The 20,631-nt window shown below is 43.6% G+C and overlaps 1 protein-coding gene across 3 annotated transcripts; it reads right to left on the bottom strand.

Moving 5' to 3' along the window:
- Positions 1-13,842: 13,842 nt before the first annotated feature.
- Positions 13,843-18,763, bottom strand: LOC125393109 (phospholipase A2-like). 3 transcript variants are annotated; one of them, XM_087903746.1, is made up of 4 exons: positions 18,535-18,763; positions 16,383-16,593; positions 15,464-15,591; positions 13,843-14,050 (listed from the first exon to the last, which is right to left on the bottom strand). In XM_087903746.1, exons 1-4 carry the CDS (start codon positions 18,566-18,568, stop codon positions 13,941-13,943), a joined length of 483 nt encoding a protein of 160 aa, XP_087759872.1. In that variant the 5' UTR covers positions 18,569-18,763; the 3' UTR covers positions 13,843-13,940. The 3 variants fall into 3 exon arrangements, with proteins under 3 accessions (XP_087759872.1, XP_087759871.1, XP_087759870.1); XM_087903745.1 differs by having other exon boundaries at positions 16,383-16,596; positions 18,535-18,762; XM_087903744.1 differs by lacking the exon at positions 18,535-18,763 and adding an exon at positions 18,258-18,528.
- Between the last annotated feature and the right edge of the window lie 1,868 nt (positions 18,764-20,631).

The following is a 20,631-nucleotide window of genomic DNA, read 5'->3' on the forward strand; positions in this document are numbered from 1 at the left end:
CCCCATCTATAAAATGGGAATGATAAATCATGCCCTGCATAAGTGTTTGGTCCATTGTTTGGCTTATAGCAATCATTGTAGCTTTCAGTTGTTTAGTAGATATGGAATCAGTATAACATAGCGGCTAATAGGAGAGGCTTTGGGCAGGCAAGATGGCTCAGGGAATAAAGGTACTTGTTACCAAGGCTGAACACAAGTTCCAGTCCCAAGACTTACACGGTCGAAGGAGAGAACCAACTCCTTCAAGTTGTGTAGGTGTGTTATTGAACTGACATGGCACCCCCCAAATATACAGAATCTTTAAATGTTTTAAAAAAGGCATAGGAATGATGTAGATCTTTGGTTCAGAACAAAATGCCATCACTTCTAAGGTTGGTGACTTGGGCAATTGGCCCAGCCTTCCTTATCTTCCTCATCAGTGACATCATTTGTATCTTAGTATCTACCTTTTAAGGCTGTTGTGCGATCAAATGAGACCAAGGAAATGACCACTAAACAGTAAATGTCAATGTTACTTCTCTGCCTCTCCTAACCTTCCAAGGGCCAAGCAGAGTCCAGAGGTTCCGGAAGGCAAACTTAGCACTGCAGGTCATCTCACTCCCAGAGCACAAGTATGAGTAGGAGCTGGTGTAGGGGTTGTGTAGGAGGAATGTGCCACCGACCACCGCAGCCCGGTATGGGTGTCTGGTGGGACGTGGTTTCTCAAAGACCAGGTGGGTAAGGATTCAGCGATGACAAACAGAAACAATCACAGAGGCAGCTTGAATCTGAGTGTATTTTGCAGCTCTCAAACAAGGGTTTTTATACAAGTAGAACAGGTATTACAATTCTTAAAAGATGGGTTCAGTGAAGCAGTTACAAAAACAAATTATCATAATCACCTGGCACAAGAAGGCACAAAATCAGTCAAGTATTACATTTCCAAGCCAGTGGGTTTAAAGAATCTATTACAAATGGAACAGATAACATCTTTAGTTACTAAACAAAACAATTCGATAAATCACTTACAGTTAATGGATGACTCCAAGGTCCAGATGAAGTTAATAAATTTTTATATGTAATCCTTAACTAACGTCTAACTTTTATCTTCTTAAAAATCTGCAAAGTTCAATTTAAAACTATACTTAAACAATGCTTTCTATACCACAGTGTCAAAGCCAGCCTCATCTACATATGCATAGCCATACAAATTCATATATTGTCTATCAAAATATTATTTTATAATTACGTAAATGATTATGAAGCAAAGCGATGAATCTCTTAGAGAAGACATCATGGCCAGTGAGCCCAGTTCAAGGGAGTGGCTTCTTTCTGGTCCAGGCTCTCAGGACCATCTCGTAAGTACAGAGAGGAAATAGAAGCAGACAGACTACCATGAGAACTATGACTCAATGTTTTCTCTCCGGCTGGAGAGTTCCACAGCCGGTTCCAGGAGACCTCCTCCCTTTGGAGTCAAACGCCTCATTCTGTGGAACTTGACACACAGGTTCTACTTGGGTTGGTGTGGCATCTCTCCATTTTTTATGTTTTAATTGAAGCTTGTAAATAGAGATATTTTGGCAGTGGAAATGGAGGAGATTAGTCTTAAATGGAAGAATAAAGAGGAGAAGAAAAATTATTCCTGTAGCCATGGTAATAACAATAATCCAATGTAACCAATTTATAGGGTTTAAAGACCAAAAACCAGAATTAATAGATGGAGTCAAATCCTCTAGACTAATGGACCCATCATATGCCTTACTCATAGTTGAAATTTGAGTTTGTAATTGAGCCATATCATGAATAATATCATTGTCTTTCCAAACTCCCAGCAAATGACTTTTAGTAAGGTTCCTGTTATAATTTTTATCATAAGTTAATGGTGTTACATATATGTATCAAAAGCTGGCATGGCACCTGGTAGAAAGCTAAACCTTAATATTTTCTATCTCTCATCCTAATTCTAAAACTACATCCTTTAAAGCATCTAGCTTTGCTTCTAGTTTTTTATCTATAATTTGTTACCTTTCTAATGTCAAAGAAACATTCTTATTTAAATCATTAACAAAATGTGAAGTCTTTATCTCTGAGACTAGAGCAACTGATGAAACTGTCAGTGAGGTTACAATAGCGATTAAAGCACTAATGCCTAACATCAAGGCTGCCACAAAACAAAAGAGCTCATTAACTCTTTTAAGTGTTTGTAAGGCTTCATTGTCAAACCAAGCATCATCTTTCAAGTCTACAGGATTTGGAACATAACATAGGAATGTCTTTGTAATATCTTAGTAATTGAATAAGTCTTAGCTAAACTGGAATCAACACAATTAGTTAAAATTCATCTAGAACAGCTAACCTGATAAGATTGTCCTGATCTAATAATTTTTAAATTTGGAAATTGTCCAGCAAGTATACCATAAGGATAGCCTAAACAGGATCTTATTTTTATAGGAGTGCTCTCACTTTTTAAAATAAACTAAGCTTGTTGCAGCAAAAAAACCTAAATAATCCTGAAAAAACTTTCAAAATCCCACCCGAGGGAGAATGACTGACATGAATAGGCTCTACCCATCCTGTTTTGAACCGCCTATTGATTGGCTCTTCTCTAAACACCTCAGGCTTATATCCATGGTAAAGTGACCACTTCCTAGGTAGAACCCTAGTAGCACAGACAATCAGAGAATCAATGAATAAATGGGACCTCCTGAAACTGAGAATCTTCTGTAAAGCAAAGGACACCGTCAGTAAGACAAAAAGGCTACCTTCTGATTGGGAGAAGATCTTCACCAACCCCTCATCAGATAAAGGCCTGATCTCCAAAATATACAAAGAACTCAAGAAACTAGACACTAAAACTCTAATTAATCCAATTAAAAAATGGGGTGCTGATCTGAACAGAGAATTCTCAACAGAAGAACTTCGAATGGCCAAAAGACACTTAAGGTCATGCTCAACATCCTTAGCGATCAGGGAAATGCAAATCAAAACAACTATGAGATACCATTTTACACCGGTCAGATTAGCTAAAGTCAAAAACACCAATGATAGCCTATGCTGGAGAGGATGTGGAGTGAAGGGAACTCTCATCCATTGTTGGTGGGAATGCAAATTGTGCAGCCACTGTGGAAATCAGTGTGGCAGTTTCTCAGGAAACTGGGAGTCCACCTCCCTCAAGACCCAGCAATTCCACTCTTGGGAATATACCCAAGAGAGGCCCTATCATACTACAAAAGCATTTGTTCAACTATGTTCATAGTGACTCTTTGTTAAATAAATATTTTTATGATTAACTTCTGAAACTACAGAATAATCACAAACTGTTTCTTGAGTCCCCCAAGTTTTGTATACCGTAGCCCACTGTTCAAACCCACATTTAAGCCAATTTGGCCTTACATTTTTGAGCAAAGATGAATTCCACACTTTATCTTTGTCTCGATATTTTTTTACATATGATTTCATAGGAATGGTTTTTGTTTTTGGTAATCTTACCTTAGTATCATTGTTGTAACCATTCCCCAAAATCTTTATTTTATTTTTCCATATATATCTTTTGTGATATGGAGGCAATTCCTCTGGAGGCCATGCATCTGGAGCATCAGAAAGAAAAGTTCTATGAGTAATTGGTAGGCAACCCATAGGAGGTGTTTCTTTTATAGCAATACAAATTAGAGCAGAATCAGACATTCCTTCCTATGTAATTACAGTGGAGGTCACACGGGAGGAGAAATCAGCATGTCCCCCCATCAACCCAGTGTCAATAGTCATCACTCTGAGGTTCACATCATCTCTCCAACCCACGGGATGAAGAAGTGGAGGATGGGGAACATCAGCCCAAAACAAGGCTGCAGAGGCAGGATATACTTGCAGAGCAACGACAGCAAGCACAGCAAGAAACATGTTCTCGACTGATGATGGCTTTCCAGTGTTAGAGCCCATTTGCTGTGCTTTCCGGGTGAGCTCCTTCAATTATCCCCAAGTAGGTGGATTTATCCTCGCACGGGATGACGATGCAGTGGGTGTTGAAGACGCCTGCAAAGAAGAGAGATCAAGCTTCCTCATTTTCTTTACTTTTTAAAAAAAATTTATTTATTTATTTATTTATTAAAAATTCCCACCTCTTCCCCACCTCCCTTTTCCCTCCCCCTCCCTCCCTCCCCCTCCCTCTGTAGTCTTAAGAGCAGTCAGTGTTCCCTGCCCTGTGGGAATTCCAAGGTCCTCCCCCCTCCATACAGGTCTATAGAGGTGAGTATCCAAACAAACCAGGCTCCCACAAAGTCAGTCCATGCAGTAGAATAACATCCTAGTGCCATTGTCCTTGGCTTCTCAGTCAGCCCTCATTGTCAGCCACGTTCAGAGTGTCCATTTTGATCACATGCTCCATCACTCCAGGTCCAGCTGGCCTTCGTGAGCTCCCATTAGATCAGTCCCACCGTCTCAGTGGGTGGACGCACCCCTCATGATCCTGACTTCCTTGCTCACATTCTCCCTCCTTCTGCTCCTCTGGTCTACAAAGAGAGTTCCAGTACAGCCTGTGTCATACAAAGAAAAACTCTGTCTAAAAAAGTCAATAAAAAAAGAGAAGGAAGGAAAGAAAAAAAGACAGTTCATGCCTAACAGATGGTTCCACAGGTCAATATGATGCAGACAATCCTTTAGCTGAGGTTTTTCCCTACCCAGTGTGTCGAGCTGGAAACTAACCATTATAGGGGCTAGAGAGATAGTTCAGCACTTAAGAACACTTTCTGCTCTTGCTAAGGACCTGAACTCAACTCTCACCACCACACAGTAGCTGACTAACAATGCTTGCTGTCCCAGTGCCCTCTTGTCACTGGGTTGGGCCATCTCTCACATACCTTCTAACTTAGCACCCAGCACCTCCTTTTCCTCATTTCTCACCTCTTCCCTGGATATGAACCATGTAGGGTTTAGCTGAGTTGGTTGTCTCCATTCACGCTCCCCCAACCCTTCCAGCGTGTCTCTGGACAGCCACTGCCACCTGCTACAAGTCACTGTGCAGGCACGGGAGGCTCTAGCTGCACCTAATGCTCACCAATACAGACATTGGAAGGGTTGAGATCTGAACACTGGGGCACGAGTGGGGCTTGAGGTGGGGATGGAAAGGCAGAGGACTGGATACCTGTTCAGTAAAGGAAAGAATAGGAACCACGTACCTTAAACCAGGCAATGAGTTATCTTATTCCTAAATTTAGTAAACCAGGGAACCAGAGATCAACCTGGCTTCACTTGTAGCATCCTGAGAGAGGGAAAGGTAGAGGAGAGGATGTGTTCTGTTTTGTTTTTTTTTTGTTTTTTGTTTCCAAAAAAGGTAGGTTGCTGTGTACTTTAGCGGGACAGTTATCCTGTGGCATTTGTTTAGGCACAGTAAAGACTCCAAGGTGATCAACAAGAAATCATGCCTTCAGGGCTTGTACTGTCGGGTTTGGTTGCCTTCATCTAACTTCTGATGATGAGCACACACCAGAAATGCTTTGAGTCCAGTACTTTTAGGACCAAAGTGCCCACATGACATTGCTTCTTTCTCTCTTTTCTCCTCTTGTTGGGGGGAGACTGCTGGTTTATTCCTGGATGCCCAGAAAAAAATAATCCCTCAGAAACTATATTATTTGCAATACTGTTCAACCAATAGCTTAAATGTATTGCTAGCCAGTTCTTATATCTTAAATTAACCAGTTTCCATTATTTTATATTTTACCATGAGATTTGTGGTCCAATGCATCTGTCTCAGATGGCAGCAACATGGTTTCTCACTGAATCTGCTTACTCTCTCCTTCTCTATCTGCTTGGAACTCCCGCCTTGCCCTGTTCTGATAAGTCACTGAAAAAACAGATTTATTCATTAACCAATAAAAGCAACACAAATACAGAAGAACTTCCCACACCATCCCCTTCTACCTCTCTGTCTTCTCTTTCCTTCTCTCCCCACCCCTCCCCTACTTACCTGTCTTTTTCCCTGCCTCATCTCTCCCCTCACCTTCTGCTTTTGGTGCTTCTTCCACCATATATATCTCAGACTGGCTGCTGCTCCTCCTCTTCTTCCTCCTTCTCCTTCTTTTTGGTTTTTTCCCATATTAGGTTTCTTTGTGTAATTATACTGATTGTTCTGGAGCTCACTTTTTGGACCAGGTTGGTCTTGAATTCAAGTGATCTCCTGTCTTTGCTGCTTCCTTTGCATCTCAGAGTGCTGGGATGAAAGTCATGACTGGGGTCTCCACCTCCTCTTCAAAGTGCTCCTCTAATGGTTATGTGTTGTATAAGAAGCAGGCTGCATCCCATTCAGCTTTCGGCCACCCATATAGCTTATACCCGAAATAATTTCACAGAAGCTGTATTCATTTATACATTGCCTGGTCCATTAGTCTAGCCTCTTATTGGTTAACTCTCACATCTTGATTCAACCCATTTTATTAATGTATCTGTGTATCACGAGATCGTGGCTTACTGGGAAAGATTCAGCATGTCTGACCTGGCAGCTTCATGGCGGGTGGCTCTATGTCTCTGTCTCCTTTCTCCCAGCATTTTGTTCTGTCTACTTTGCCTATCTAAGCTGCTGTCCCATCAAAAGGCCTAGGCAGTCTCTTTATTTAACCAATGAAAGGAGCACATAGAAAGAATACCCTCCTACACCAGTAATCTTTTGCTATTGATCTCCAGCTTCCAGAGCAAGATGCAATGGATGTTCTCCTAGGATCTAGTTATGTTTGGTAGACAGGGAAGACAATCACCACCTGGTTCTTTCAACAGGTGCTTCACCAGAGGGCACAGTGTGTAGTGGAGACAACCATGTAGGCAGGGATGGTTTATCAGTAACTGAGGTGACAAGTCTAACAGTGAACACCCTGTACTGCTTGTTGTATGGAGCCTTGGAGAAGCAGATGGCAGCCTGGTGGTTACAGTTGCAGATAGAGGCCTCACAGGGGTTGTTTTTGTCTGTGGAGAAAGAAGGAAGGAAGTTGAGTGGAGTCCATGACCAAATTCTCTATGATATTTAACCAGAATTCTGTGACCTCCCATTGGTGCAGAGTCAGGGCTGAGAGACAAAGCCCACAAAAGGACATTGGGTGCATAATTGCTAGAACACACTTACAATAGAAATATTAGTTGGAACTCAGCAAGCTAGTCCTTTTGTCTGCGAGGTCCCTGGCGAGAAAGTGGCCCTGATCCTGTACCAGAAGAACCATTGGGGGGGGGTGAGTGTGTTCCTGACTGACCAGCAGAAGCCCCAGAGAGGGAGCACAGACACTCCTCAACCCTATAAACTTTCTGGTCATTCTGCAGGGGCTTCTCTCCCTGGCTACTGCCTCTCTCTTCCTATCCCATCCCAGGCACCCATTCCTTTCTTTGGGGCCATAAGATCCCCCAGCTCAGCCTGTTTTGGTTCTGTGATGGGTGGTGAGTGCAACCAGGCAGGAGATCCTTTTTTTCACTAAACCTGCAGGCAGCAAGCTAGTCCTTTTGTCTGTGAGTTCCCTGGCCCGCAAGTGGCCTTGATCCTGTACCAGAAGATCCATCAGAGAGCATTTGAAGGAAGAGATGGGCAGGCACCAAAGCAAGAATTCTTCCAACAATCTGAAAAACAACATGATAACACCAGAACCCAGTGAACAAACAACAGGAAGATTTTAACACCCTAATCCAGAAGAAGCCAAAGAAATAGACATTATGAATTTGATAGAGTCCCTTAAGTCAGAGGCGAAAAACTTCCTTAAAGAAATGGATGAGAAGAATAACAAAAAGTTTGAAGAAATGAATAAATTCCTTAAAGATACCCTAGGTAACCAAGAAAAAAGCAATCAGACAATGGAAACAGTTCAAGACTTGAAAACTGAAATGGAGGCAATGTAGAAAACACAAACTGAGGGCTGGATGGATATGGAAAATCTAGGTAAATGAACAGAGACTACAGAGACAAGCATAACCAACAGAATACAAGAGTTGGAAGAAAAAAATCTCAGATTCTGAAGACACTATAGTGAAAATAAATGCTCTGATCAAAGAAAACAGCAAATCCAACAAATTCTCATCACAAAACATCCAGGCAATCTGGGACATGACAAAAAGACCAAACCTAAGAATAATAGGGGTAGAAGAAGGAGAAGAATTACAGGTCAAAGGCCCAGAAAATATATTCAACAAAATTATGGAGGAAAACTTTCCAACCTAAAGTAGGATATTCTTTAGGTACAAGAAGCATACAGAACACTGAATAGACTGGATCAAAAAAAAAAAACCCATCCCCTTGCCATATAATAATCAATACACAAAACATACAGATTAAAGAAAGAATATTAAGAGCTGCAAAGAAAAAGGTCAAGTAACTTTTAAAGGTAAACCTATCAGACTTACACCTGACTTCTCTATGGAAACCATGAAAGCCAGAAGGTCCTGGATAGATGTGCTGCAGCCACAAGTGAATGCAAGCCCAGACTACTATACCCAGCCAAGCTTTCATTCACTATCAATGGAGAAAAAAAATATTCCAGGATAAAAACAAATTTAAACAATATGTAGCCACAAATCCAGCCTTACAGAAAGTAATAGAAGTAAAATCACAAGCCAAGGAATCCAACAATGCCCACAATAACTCAGACATCTAGCAACGCTTCACCAGCACAACTCAAAGATGGGAAACACACAAACTCTACCACCAAAAAAAAAAAATAACCGGAGTTAACAACCACTGATCATTAATATCACTTAATATCAATGGATTCAATTCACCTATAAAAAGGCACAGACAATAAGAGAAACAATGAAAAAATGGGATCTACTTAAACTGAGAAGCTTCTGTAAAGCAAAGGACACTGTCAGTAAGACAAAAAGGCTGCCTTCTGACTGGGAGAAGATCTTCACCAACCCCTCATCAGACAAAGGTCTGATCTCCAAAATATACAAAGAACTCAAGAAACTAGACACAAAACTCTAATTAACCCAATTAAAAAATGGGGTACTGAACTGAACAGAGAATTCACAACAGATGAACTCCGAATGGCCAAAAGGCACTTAAGGTCATGCTCAACCTCCTTAGCGATCAGGGAAATGCAAATCAAAACCACTTTGAGATACCATCTTACACCTGTCAGAATAGCTAAAGTCAAAAACACCAATGATAGCCTATGCTGGAGAGGATGTGGGGTGAGGGGAACACTCATCCATTGTTGGTGGGAATGCAAACTTGTGCAGCCACTGTGGAAATCAGTGTGGCGGTTTCTCAGGAAACTGGGAGTCAACCTCCCTCAGGACCCAGCAATTCCACTCTTGGGAATATACCCTAGATATTCCCTAACATACTACAAAAGCATTTGTTCTACTATGTTCATAGCAGCACTATTTGTAATAGCCCGAACCTGGAAACAGCCTAGGTGCCCCTCAATAGAGGAATGGATAAACAGTTAAATGGTTAAACTAGCACTGTAGACCAGGCCGGCCTTGAACTCACAGATTCACTTCCATCTGTATCTGGAGTGCTGTGATTAAAGCGTCACAACTGTTTGTAAAACTTGGACAGCTTTACAATTTTATTTTGTATGTGTGTGTGTATGTGTTTGGATGTACATGTAACATGACACATGTTTCCATGTCAGGGAACAATGTATAGGAGTCAGTCCTTGTCTTCTCCCTTGTGGATTCTTGGTATTGAACTCATGTCCCCTGGGCTGGTAGTAAGCTCCTTTACCCATTTTACCCACAGAGTCATCTTACTGGCATTGGGTTTGTTTTTTGGTTGGTTTTGAGAGTCTTTTTTTGTTTGTTTGTTTTGTTTTGTTTTGTTTTTCGAGGCAGGGTTTCTCTCTAGCTATGGAGCCTGTCCTGGAACTAGCTGTTGTAGACCAAGCTGGCCGCGAACTCACAGAGATCTGCCTGTCTCTGCCCTCATAGTGTTGGGATAAGGGTGTATGCCATCTTGTTTTTTTTGGGGGGGGGTAGGCTGATGTGTACAACCATTTCAACCTCCCCATTGCCATTAACTTGTTTGATTTCTTTTCAGATCCCTAAGGATTCTTCCCTTACCTTCAAACTAATGAAGGTTACAAACTGTGTCCTATAGAGGGCAGAAAGCAATGTCTGCAGGCCAGTCCACCAGTGCACATCCCAGTTTACAGACAGCTGCAGAGTCCTCGTGCAGATGAGAGCTGCCCTCCTAAGAAGGACTTTTTCAAGAAGCAGCTGTTCTTGACGGCACAGCTGTGCCACCTTCCTCTTCATCCCACCGGGAAGAATAAACACCTGGGAAATCCATGAGCCAGCATGGTCTGTGGAGGCCGCCATTGAGACCTCACTAATTCAGGAAGAACCAAAAGGACCTCTATAATTCACTTGTAATTCCACATGTTGTCTCTGGCTGAAGCACTTTGATATTTTAACAGCATGATCAACAGCATAATGAACTTTTTATTAACCAAACAATAAATTATTTTAAATAGCATACCAAGTTTGTAAACCGTGAATTTGTATAGAAGAGAAAGTAGGGGTTTACGCTAGTGTGTCCTAAAGATTTCTACTTTATGTTCGCTCTCAGAAGGGGACACCTTCCATGAACCTGGTGTGTAAAGAGAAAACAGTTCATTCCCCGTGGGTTCTTCAGCTGATATGTGTGATCACTGCCCTCGATGGCAAGAACCAGTGTGCCCTTAAACGTGAGACACATGAAGACTCACGCTCTACCTTGGAAAGCCCCATGTCTGAGTTGGGGACAGGCAGCTCATGCTCCCCTGTCCCGACCTCAGCAGCCATCATAGCTCACAGGGTAATTCGTGGTCTTGGGCTGTGTAGAGCTGTGGGGCTTCCTAGTCCTTAATTCTGAAGAACCACAGGACTGTAAATCCAGGATTTTATTTATTAAAGAGTTATTTTATTATTTTCAATATTTTTATGGGTATGCTTGAGTGTGTATGTACAGTTGCTCAAAGAGTCACTGCAATCCTTGGAGCTGGAGCCACAGTTCATCCTGAGCAGGTTCATGAAAGTGCTGGGAACTGAACCCTGAACAGGTAGCTAGGGCTCTATAGACCTGTTAATCCATCTCTCTAGACTTCCTACTCACCCCCACTTTTTCCTTTAAGTCAAGGGCTCACCTGTAGGCATACATGTTTTCTTTGTATTCTGTACTGCGGTGGGATTCTACAAATAAATACATAAACGAAGAAACAAATCTCTCCCGAGAAGAACTTGGTATTTCCTAAAGCCCTGGAACTCACTCTGTAGGTCAGGCTTACCACAAACTTACAGTCATCCACCTGCCTCTGCCTCCTGAGTGCTGAGATTAAAGGTGGTAGATCTCAAATAATTAATAAGTTAATTAATTTAGGCCAGTTGAGAGACAAAGTCTTATGTGTTCCAGGATTGCTTCTAACTTATTACATTTCTGAGAATGACTTTGGACTTCTGATCCTCCTGCCTCTGCCTTCCTAGTTGTGGGGTTGCAAATGTGTGCCCCCAGGCCTGGCTTACACTTTTACTTTATTTTCAGTGTTGGATATTGAACTTGAGAGCCCTGTGCATGCTAGGAGAATGCTGTCATGAACTACATTCCTAGCTCTTTAATTTTCTTTTTTGTTTGTGGTTTTAGAGTCAGTATCTCTCTATGTCATCCCTGCTGTCACGGGACTTACTATGTAGATCAGGCTGTCCTGAATTTACAGAGATCTGCCTGCCTCTGCCTCCCGAGTGCTGTGATTAAAAGTGTGCACCAGCACACCCACCCAAAAGGTTTTCTTTCTCATTTACACTTACTACAAATCGAGCAGAGCATGGAATGGAAACTCGGAAAATAGACAGAAGTGGTTTCAGTCTGCTTTTTTATTTACTAACTAGATGAACCTAAGTTATTTTGTGTGATTTTCAGGCATATATTTGAATACATAAGGATTGGCTAGGGATGCAGCACAGTTGGTAGAATGGTTGCCTGGCAACACAACACCGTAGGTGAGATCCCTAGCACATAACCTGGCACATAACCTAGCACACACCTGCAATCCCAGCTCTCAGGCTGAGGACAGGAGCATTAGCAGCTCGAGGTCATCCTTGCCTACATGGTGAGTTGGAGGCTAGCCTGGGATAGCACACTAGACCCTCAAAAAATAAAATTAGAATAATAGTTACTTTCGTGGGTTTTGAAGAATAAGTCACATGGCAGAGCATTTGGCCCACAGTAACAAATGCCCCCCACCCCGCAACTGTTAGTGTATAGGATGGAAGAGGAGATGGTGTCGATTATGCTAACCTCTGTCCCTATCGAGTACACCTAGATTTCTGGATGATCTTCCCCAGCGCCTCAGTTTTATTTTCCTTTATAGATTTTTTAAAAATGTATTTTCTGCATGCGGGTGCATTGTCTGCATGTACATCTGCCCACCAGAAGAGAGTATCATATTCCATTCTAGACGGCCATGGGCTGACGTGTAGTGCTGGGAGTTGAACTTAGGTCACTGCGTCTGTGCAGGCAGCTCAAGCTGCACCTGCTGCTCCCCAGACCTGTCCTTGGGCAGGGCAAGGCCTGAACTTTGGGTGGGACACGACCAGGGATGGCTTTGGGGTTAGAAAGGTAGAGGACTGGGCAGCTGCTCATTAAATGAAAAGAGAAACTGAGAACCACATAGTCTTCACCAGCCAATGGTTCCTGTTGACCAGGAAACCAAGGATTAACCTGTCTATACCTGCAGGGTCCTGTGATAGAGAAATGGACAGGAGAAGACGTGCTATGCATTCTTTGTTGCACAAAGGCTGCCATGTACTTTAGTGGGACAATTACCCTGTGGTGTGTGTTTAGGCACAGTGAAGACTGGAAGCCCTCCAGGATGTAATCCTGACTTCAGGTCATTAACAGTCAGTCCAGTTAGGTTTCCTATATCGCACTTCCTAAAATGAGCACACAGAAGACACACTTTGAGTCCCATATTTTAGGGTCAAGATGTTGCCTTTAGTGTCCATGTGACACTGCTTCTTTCTCTCTCCTCTCCCTTCTCTCTGCTTCTCTCTCTTTCCCTCCCAACACCTCCCCTCCCCTCCTCTCCTGTCCCTTTTCCTGCTTCATCTCTCCCTCTCCTTCCCCTTTTCTGTGTCTCCACCCCCACCCCATTTGTATCTCATGCTGGCTACTTCTTCTCCTCCTCCTCCTCTTCTTTCTCTTCCTCTTCATCCTCCTCTCCTCCTTCTTTGCTTCAGTCAGGATTTCTTTTTGTAATAATCCTCACTGTCCTGAAACTTGACTTTTAAAACTTGGTTGTCCTTGAACTCAATAGATCTGCCTACCTCTGCTTCTGTCTCTCTATCCCAGAGGCAGGGATAAAAGGCACGGCTGGGCTAATCACCCACTGTCGACAGAGGTTTCTGTCCCATCCTGTCCTGTAGCCGTTCAGTTCCAAAGAAACCCACAGAGCCCTATATTAATTATAAATTGGTTGGCCTATTAGCTCAGGCTTTCTTATTATTGAATTCTTACATCATACATTAACCCATAATTCCTGTCTGTGTTAGCCACATTGCTTGGTACCTTTATCAGTGAAGCATTCTCACCTAACCTCTTCTTGCTTCATCTGTGACGATTGTAGAGTGAGCGTTTCCTCTTTCCAGAACCTTCTTATTCTGGTTGTCCTGCCTATATTTCTTGCCTGGCTACCCTGCCTATACTTTTCCCTGGCTACTGTCCAGGCGGCGTTTTATTAAACCAATACAAGTGACAAATCTTTACACAGTACAAGACCATTGTCCCACAGCAACCCACCCTTCAAGGTGCTCTGCTAATGTCAATGTCTTTCCTGTTAACCTTTAGTTTCCAGGGCTAGGCGAATGATGTTCTCTGAAGATCTATTTATGTTTGGTAGACAGAGAAAACAATCACCAATGTTTATCTCTTTCTATAGTTGCTTTATTGGAAGGCACAGTGTGTAGTGAACACAACCAGTTAGGCAGCAGAGGTGTAGGCAGTAAATGAGGTGAGAAGTCTAACAGAAGCTTTTGCCTTCGAACGTCTCGTTGAACACATTCCTTAAGATGCATCTGGCTGCCTGGCGGTCACAGTTGCAGATGGCGACCTCACAGGCGTTGTTTTTATCTGCAGAGAATCAAGAGAGGGCGTTGAGTGGACCCTGCTCGCTGCCATTTGTAGGCAGACGAAGCTGGTGGCCCCCACATCAGTGCAGACTTAGGCTTGAGAGACAAAGCAAACTAAATATACTGGTTTGCCCAAATTGTTGAAACACACTCATACTAAAAGAAATCATCCCAGCACTTGGGAGGCAGAGTTAGGAGGATTTCAGTGAATTCAAGGCCAACCTGGCCCAAAGATAGAGTCCCAGGACAGCCAGAAGTGTTACACAGAGAAACCCTGTCTTGAAAATACAAAAAAATATTTATTGTGGGGCTGGGGAGATGGCACCGTTGATAAAGCAGTTGCCATACAAGCATGAGGGCCTGACCTAGGATGCCCAGCATCCATGTAAGATTCCAGGTGTGGTTAGGGCATCTGTAACTCTATTGTGAAGTGGGGAGTATGGATCCTCAAAACTTGTTTGACAGTCAGGGTAGCTAAAGGTGAGCGTTCTGTTCAGTGCGAGACCCGGCCTCTGAAGACACGGTAGAGAGTGACTGAAGAAGACAGGGGATGCCAACTCATTCCTATACAGGAAAATAAATAATCACGGATATTTAATCCTAAAACTAGGAGAATGACAAATATGTACACCCACTTCTAAAATTACACAATTTAAGACAATCCTCCTGCTTCCATCTCCCAGTGCTGGGATTGCTGATGTACACCACCATGCTCAGTTTATGAGTTCTGGGGTGGATCAAGGGCTCTGTGCTGCTAGGCAAGCCCTCAAGCAGCTGAGCTACATTCCCAGCCCTCTGAATCCTCACCTGTAAAATGGGAATGAAAAATCTTGCCCAGCATAGGCATTTAGTCCAGTGTTTGTCTTGTAGTCATGATATAGCTTTCAGTTGTTTAGTAAATATGGAATCCGTATAACACAGCAGTTAAATGGAGAGACTGTGGGCAGGCAAGATGGCTCAGGGAATGAAGGTACTTGCTGCCAAGTCTGAAGACAAGTTCTGGCTCCAGGACTCACATGGCAGAAGGAGAGAACAGACTCCTGCTTGTTGTCCTCAGAACTCTCCACCTGTGCTGTGGCACAGGCATGAAGCCCCCTCCAGAAATATATAAAATTTTTAAATTTTTTTCTTTAAATGTTTTTTCTTAAAAAATGCATTGGATGATGTAGACCTGTTTTCTAGAAGCAAAAGCCATTACTTCTAAACTTGGTACCCTTGGGCAAATGGCCGGGTCTTCCTCATCTTCCTCATCAATATCCTCGTCTAAATTTAAGTATCTACCTAAGAAGGCTGTGACGTTTCAAATAAGATCAAAGTACTGATCGCTAAATGTTGACTGTCCTTGTTACTTCTGTGCCCCTTCCAAACACGCCCAGGACCAAGGAGAATCCCGCGTTCCCGGAGGTGAACCTACCACTGCAGATGAGCTCACTCCCAGAGCAGGAGTAATAATAGGGAATGTCGTAGCGGTTGTCTTCAGAAATTGTACAGCCTCCAAGCTTCTTCGCCTCTTCGTAGCACCTGTCATGTCTCTCACAGCACCTGGGGAGAGGAAGGAAGAGCTGAGGGTGAGTGAGGACCCATAGGAGGTCAGTTCTCACTTGCAGTCTCTCTCACACATGTCAGGATAATTTAAACAACACAATAGTCCAGAAGAAATGGTCCTGAGGCTTGATAACCTCTGATTTCTATTAGTACTTATTTATTGAAAGAACTTGTGTGTAGTGTCTGTCTTTAATCCCAGGACTTGGGAGACAGTGGCAGTTGGTTCTCTGAGTTCGAGAAAATTCAAGGATACAAGAGTAGATGCTGTCTCAAAAAAGTGATTTTTCAACAGAGCTGCAGGAATATAGTGAAATTATAAATTCTCATGATTCGATGACTTTTTAAAGCCAAGGCAGGGACTTTGATGGTGGCTGTGATGGCCGTGCCCTGGTCTGGAGCCCACTCTTTACATCTCACAATTCTGCTTTCAGGGACCACTAGATATAGGGTCCTTCTGGACCAATTTCTTTATATAACAAGACACCTCTTGAATATACATGTTGGATGATGATGCAGGCCTTTATTCTGAGCATTCATGAGGTAGAGGCTGGGAGATCTCTGAGTTCAAAGCCAGTTTAGTTTCTAAAGTGAGTTTTGGGACACCTGGGGCTACACAGAGAACCACGGTTTTGAAACAAGCCAAAATAAATAATAAATAAACCAAACAAAATACACGATATTTGGCCAATATGCCTGTCTTCCTGTTCATACCTCATGAGAGGCAGTGTTTGTGTCCTTTTCCCATCCCAGTGCAGACAATCCAGTCCCCCATCAGATGGATCACTCACCTGACAATATTATCCTCATAGCGGCTGAGTCTTACGGGTCCATGACACATGCAGCCAAACATTGTGTACACCGACAAGGGTTGAATAATCCTCAAAAAGAAATTTCTCTCAGATTGACGCTCCAACGTAGTTAAATTACTCCCGGAGAAGCAGTCAAAGGCATTTCCAAACCTCTGCACAGCCCGACGGCTGATGCTGTGTGCAGTAGTGCCTGCTGCAAGAACACACAGCACACCCAATAAACCCCACTTGACTCTACTCAGGGTCTGATGCCTGCCTACCAGCTTCCTCCTTGACTACTCCCAGCTGCTGCATCAGGAGAGCAGTGAATAGAGGTGTGTGTGTGAGTGTGTGTGTGTGTGCATGTGTGTGTGTGCGCACGCCTGTGTGCTGGCCTGCATACAGGGTGGCAAGCACATTCTTGGGAGCACTCATCAATGACACTACACAGAGGAGGTCAGAGGACAGCTTTAGGGAGTTGCTTTTCTCCTTCCACTATGTAGGTCTTGGAGATCAAACTCAAGTCACCAGGCCTAAGCAGGAAGGTGTCTAACTTTTTAAGACAAGGAGTTGCTCTGTAACTCAGGCTAGCTTCAGACTCTGTAGCATCCCCCTGGCCTCAGTGTCCCAACTGGTAGTATTATAAATGTACACTACTGCACTGGGATGGGCTGAATTTCCAAGATTGAGTTCTAAGCACATTGCCTTTTGCCTTGCTTGCCTTCTCATTTCTGACTGTAAGGGCAGACAGTGGCCACACTGTGAGCTGCCCTGTGGTCCCTGTGTTGAGGAGCTAAGAACACTCTGCAGTCAGCAGCCAATTACCAAGCAATCCATCCATCTCTTGAGTTTGAGAACTGCCCCACTTTTACTCACGCCCAGGTGAAACCCTAGCCTCAGTCAGCAGTGGGATTCATCACAGTTCTAGCTAAGACCTTGAGCCAGAGAAGCAGCCAACACCTGCTCACTGTTTCACACTGGAGAATCAGAAGGAATCTGTTGTATGACCACGCACAGCTCATACACAAGGCTAATGGTCAGATTATCACGTGTAACGTCAGCACATGACATAACAAACTGTTCATCAGCTGAGGAGCAGGTAAATGAGATGGGATTCAGTGTGCAGTGGGATACTCGGTCCCCATTAAAATGAAGGAGAGGCCAGGTACAGTGGAGCACACACCGTGTAATCCCATCAATCTGGAGGAAGAGGCAGGTGGATATCCTAAATCAAAGTCAGCATGATCGACAAAGTCAGTTCTAGGACAGACCCAGAGGAACTGTTATGTTAAAAAAACAAACAAACAAAGAAAAACAAAACATATTGAAAAATTAAATTTCAGAAGGATGTCAGGTACCTATTTAATCCTGTTTGAAGGTGTAGGCAGGAAGGTTTCAAGTGCAAGCAATAGTGTTGAGCTGGAGGAAACCTGATCCACACATTAATGACATATAAAACATTAATAAGAGCTGGAGAGATGGCTCTGCAGTCAGGAGCACTTGCTGAGCTTGTGTAGGACCCAGGTTCTGCTTCCAGCACTCACGTGGCAGCTCACCATTGTCTATGAGCTCAGTTCTGGAAGATCACACCCTTCCTCTGACCTCTGTAAACACTGCTCATACATAGTTCATAGAGAGACATGCAGACAAACACTCACACATAAAATAAAAATAAACATTTTTTAAAATGATAGGAAAAATCAAATTGCTGTGGCACATTTGGGCCAGATAGATTGGTACCAGGGATGTACAGCACAGGTAGAGAGACTTTCTTTGCTTGTGCAAGTGAATGCCGTGGATTTGAGACTGCACATCTCAGCATGAGCTTGGCTGTCCTGGAAATCACTCTGTATACCAGGCTGGCATTGAACTCACAGAAATCCGCATTCCTTTGCTTCAATAATGCTGGTATTAAAGGCAAATGCCACCAACTCCTGGCTGCAGTGAACTTTTCCAAGGAGTCCTCTAAGGTCAAATTTGGAGGTTCAATGTGCCAGCTGTTGAGGACATGAGGGTGAGGAGGGAACCCCAACTTAGATGCTATTAGACCCCAATAGGAATAGGAAACCATAACTTTAGGTGTGACAAGTGGGAGCCTGCACTTGAAGAGAAGGCAGATGGTGGGGTCCCTCGGAGTGGACATGGGTCCTACCTGTGAGCAGAGTGACCAGCAGAAGGAGTTTCATCTTGAGTGAGAGGAGGACACAAGTGACTTCTCTCTTTCCAGTCCTGTAGCTGTGCTCTGACAGGGTGCAATCAGCAGGCGGGGCCTGTGACTACTGTGTGTGTAGCACAGAAGTAGACTATGTCCACCCTCACAGACAGTCCTGACCGTCAGAGCTGCTGTAGATGGTGGCAGAGCCTGAATCAGTGCTGTCGCAGAGGCGCAGATAAAGGGCTGGCTCAACCCCCCACACCAACGTCAGTGCAGTGACTGGCAACGTGCCCAGTCCCTCTCCTGTGGAAGCTTTGCGGTCATAAGGAGATATAAACATTGTTCCTGGGGTTGGGTCTGAGGGACGCTGATAGTGATGTGTGATACTGGACCCAACAATCCTCCACGTTAACTGTAGTAAGTCTGTTCCAATATCTACCACAGTCTTCGAGGTAGATCCAGTTATAAACTTGACCTTTAATTAATTAATTAATTAATTAATTAATGTGTGTGTGTGTGTGCACATATGAAGTTCGGAGGACAGCTCTATGATATCAGTTCTCTCCCTTTACGTGGTTTCTTATAATCAAACTCAGGACACCATGCTGCAAGCAACTTTATCTCCATTGGCTGAGCCATCTTAGCCCACAAACTCCATTCAAACCCTGGGAAAGTAGCCAGATGCTGGTGGTGGTACATGCCTTTAATAACAGCACTCAGGAGGCAGAGGCAGGCGAATATTTGAGTTTGACGCAAATCCTATTAACAGAGTGAATTTCATGGCAGCTAGAAGTACACAAAGAAACCCAGTCTTTGAAAACCAAAAACTAAAAATAAATAAATAAATAAAATGAAATAAATAAAAAAGCAAGGAAGCAAGCAAATGCCGAACAGAAGTGTCCATAGGCCCATAGGATGCAGGCCACCCTTCAGCTGAGGCTCTCCATAAGCGGTGTGTGAAGCTGACAATCAACTATTACAGAGGCTGGAGAGAGGGCTCAGCAGGTAATAGGACTTTCTGCTCTTGGTGTGGACGGGAGTTCAAATCTCAGCCATCACATGGTGGCTGTTGAACAATATCTTCTGGCCTGAAGCCCTCTCCCTTTGTGTTTGGCCATGTCTTATGCACTTTCAATTTAGGGCCCTAGGACCTCCTTTCCCGCACTGTTCAGCACTCGTATGGGTAAAGATCATGTAGGGGTGAGTTGAGTTGGTTGTCTTCACACTCAAGCTCCCCCTACCCTTCCAGCGGGACTATGGACAGTCGAACCAGCTACTACCAGTCACTGAGCCTGGGCAGGGGGCTTCTAGCTGTACCTGTTACTCAACACAACTGACCTTGGGAGGGATAAGGCCTTTGCTTTGGGATAGCAGTAGGGATGGGTCTGGAGCCTAGAGAAGCAGATGATTGGGCAGCTGGTCACTAACGGAAAAGAGAGACTGAGAACCACATAGCCTTTAACCAGGCAATGAGAAATTTCTTCCTAAATTTGCTTGACCAGGGAACCAGAGATTAGCCTGGCTTCACCTGTGGGGTCCCGTGGTAGAGAGGTAGAGAAGACAACGTGTTCCTTATGTTTATTGCAAAGTTAGGCTGCTGTGTCCTTTAGCGGGACAATTATCCTGTGCTGTGTGTTTAGGCACAGTGAAGACTGGAAACCCACCAGGATGTAATCCTGACTTCTGGTCATTTACAGTCAGTCCACTTAGGTTTCATCTGTCCCACGTCCTGGATTCAGCACACAGCAGAAGCATTTTGAGTCCAGTAATTTTAGGGCCAAGATGTTCCTTTAGTGCCCATGTGACACTGCTTCTTCCTCTCTTCTCCTCCCTTCTATCTCTCTGACTTCCCTTTCCTTACCTGCACCCCTATCCTCCTTCCCTGCCTCATCTCTCCACTCTTTTTCCCCATTTTGTCCCCCTAAACACAATGTATTTTGTAGGTGTGCTTGCTCTCTTTTTGGTGCCCGCCGACCCTATCGGATTTCGGAACTCCCATTCTTGTGTAAGTTTCCCCCCTCTTTAACCATTAAAGTATTCCTGTTACTCTTGAGCTAGTCTGATTAATTAATTGCACTTGGCACCTGAATTTGG

Source organism: Myodes glareolus, chromosome 2 (assembly GCF_982192425.1).
Source record: "Myodes glareolus chromosome 2, mMyoGla1.1, whole genome shotgun sequence".
NCBI classification, from domain to species: Eukaryota; Metazoa; Chordata; class Mammalia; order Rodentia; family Cricetidae; genus Myodes; species Myodes glareolus.

Bases quoted from the DNA above. Each gene is read 5' to 3' on its own strand.
- LOC125393109 (XM_087903744.1), bottom strand. From the start codon at position 18,525: ATGTCCACTCCGAGGGACCCCACCATCTGCCTTCTCTTCAAGTGCAGG. The intron at 16,594-18,257 runs GTGAGTTCAATG...TTCTTGCAGCAG, and splicing joins GCAAAGGAATGCGGATTTCT to GCACTACTGCACACAGCATC. The intron at 15,592-16,382 runs GTGAGTGATCCA...TCCTCTCCCCAG, and splicing joins TATGAGGATAATATTGTCAG to GTGCTGTGAGAGACATGACA.